The sequence below is a fragment of the Olea europaea genome, unplaced genomic scaffold (assembly GCF_002742605.1).
Source record: "Olea europaea var. sylvestris unplaced genomic scaffold, O_europaea_v1 scaffold2938, whole genome shotgun sequence".
Taxonomy (NCBI): Eukaryota; Viridiplantae; Streptophyta; class Magnoliopsida; order Lamiales; family Oleaceae; genus Olea; species Olea europaea.
In genome coordinates, this window is record NW_019247977.1 from 33,116 (window position 1) to 35,361 (window position 2,246).

Consider the following 2,246-nt stretch of genomic DNA (forward strand, 5'->3'; position numbering starts at 1 on the left):
CAGAAACATAGTGAACTGATGATCACTATGAATGAAATACACTTCCACTGTTGATGATCATTTAGATAGCGGACACGATCTGAGAGTCACTCATGACAAACTACATGGCTGTTGTGTGCGAAGACCCGTGGTCAAACCATGTTCATTGGCACCCATATATGAGTCTGAAGCTATTCACCCAGAAACATAGTGAACTGATGATCACTATGAATGAAATACACTTCCACTGTTGATGATCATTTAGATAGCGGACACGATCTGAGAGTCACTCATGACAAACTACATGGCTGTTGTGTGCGAAGACCCGTGGTCAAACCATGTTCATTGGCACCCATATATGAGTCTGAAGCTATTCACCCAGAAACATAGTGAACTGATGATCACTATGAATGAAATACACTTCCACTGTTGATGATCATTTAGATAGCGGACACGATCTGAGAGTCACTCATGACAAACTACATGGCTGTTGTGTGCGAAGACCCGTGGTCAAACCATGTTCATTGGCACCCATATATGAGTCTGAAGCTATTCACCCAGAAACATAGTGAACTGATGATCACTATGAATGAAATACACTTCCACTGTTGATGATCATTTAGATAGCGGACACGATCTGAGAGTCACTCATGACAAACTACATGGCTGTTGTGTGCGAAGACCCGTGGTCAAACCATGTTCATTGGGAGCTTGAGACCCAAAAGTTGCTTTTAGACCTGTTTAATTAATTTTCTGAAAGTGTTTCTTCTAATCTGCAGGGTGTTTTGGTTTTTCTTGCTGCGAAGTCTGGATTGATAAAGAATACAGAGGAAGCTGCAGAGTTTCAAAATTTTATAATTTGTGTTGAGATGCTTATTGCAGCTGTTGGTCATCTTTATGCATTCCCCTACAAGGAGTATGCTGGTGCAAATATTGGTACTTCTGGCGACTTTTCAGCAAGCATCTCACATGCTCTGAAATTTAATGACTTTTACCATGATACTGTCCACCAGGTGATATTGCAATTTACACCCATTTTACTTTGTTCACGTGCTCCTTTAGGAACAAAATCTATTCTATAGTCCCTAACTGTTATTTCCTTTGGTGTCTTCTTTTTCATCATACAGTTTGCACCAACATATCACGATTATGTGCTCTACAACCACAGTGAGGGTGATGAGGGTGCCAGGAAATATAGGGCTCGGACTTTTGTCCCAACTGGCCTTGAAATGGATACCGTAAGAAAAAACAAAAACATGATAGGTAACAAGTTGGAAGATATACAGTTATCCAGTCTATCATCTTCAGGCAGCAGTACTCCTCAAAATTCTGGAATTGTACACGATTCTGTAAAATCAGAGGCAATGGACTCGTCATTACTCATGGACGCATCAAATATGCATTCTGATCCCTATGACATTTCCCTTGTTGACATAGACATATCTAATTACCCGGCAGAAGTGCCTGCTGCTAAAGAAGATGGGACAAGGTGATGCGAAGTGATATATTGGTTTCAGAATTCTCACCAGTTTAGTATGGAAAACCACCAATCTATACTCTTTTTATCATTGGATGACAGTAGGATTTGTACATGTAGGAAATACATTTCACACTTTTTCTTCTGTTGGTTCAGCATAAAAACTTTTAGGTACCATTCTGTTGTACATTCGAACTGAGTTCTTGGTTGCATTTGCTTGTAACTCTGTGAGTTCAATATTATACATCATTCTTTGGTGTCTGAACTCTTTCACTGCTTGCTTTTCTTAACATTGAACTTTCGTTTAAATTTTGCTTGCTTTCTTTGCTGGAATTCCATGTTACAACTACTTTATATCATGTTTGGTTTCATCTGGACTCGAATCTTATTCTGGTAGACGGAAACGTGCTGCAACCCCGAAGTTTGTGTTGACTTCCATATCGGGCTTCCATTTTTCTTTCATATGTTCATGTTTTAATCATTTTCTTTAGTGCTTGTTTGGTTCTTTAAAAGTTGAGGTCAATTTTAACAACTCCTTTTATGGGATGCATAATTTTTTAACGGTATGCATTTCATGGTATTCATAATTGCTACATCGATAATCTTGATAGTGTATGTTATAGGCGAGCGCTGATAATGAGCTACTTATAAGTTTGAACAAACTTATTTTCAATTCAGTTGAAATTCTGCCAAAAGTGATAAGAAGCTGACTGTATTCATGTTAGAAAATCAAAAGCTTACGTTGTAAGATAGCACGTGCAAAATAGTGGTTGATTAGTTTCTTTATCAA

At 38.4% G+C, this 2,246-nt stretch overlaps 1 protein-coding gene across 1 annotated transcript; it reads left to right on the forward strand.

Moving 5' to 3' along the window:
* Window positions 1-693: 693 nt before the first annotated feature.
* LOC111384539 lies at window positions 694-1,729 on the forward strand. Its single transcript, XM_023008825.1, has 2 exons — window positions 694-992; window positions 1,107-1,729. Exons 1-2 carry the CDS (start codon window positions 849-851, stop codon window positions 1,470-1,472), a joined length of 510 nt encoding a protein of 169 aa, XP_022864593.1. The 5' UTR covers window positions 694-848; the 3' UTR covers window positions 1,473-1,729.
* The last annotated feature ends 517 nt before the right edge of the window (window positions 1,730-2,246 follow it).

Excerpts from the sequence above, each read along its gene's own strand:
- LOC111384539 (XM_023008825.1), top strand. The coding sequence starts at position 849 with ATGCTTATTGCAGCTGTTGGTCATCTTTATGCATTCCCCTACAAGGAG. Across the intron at positions 993-1,106 it reads ACCATGATACTGTCCACCAG|TTTGCACCAACATATCACGA; the intron begins GTGATATTGCAA and ends TTCATCATACAG.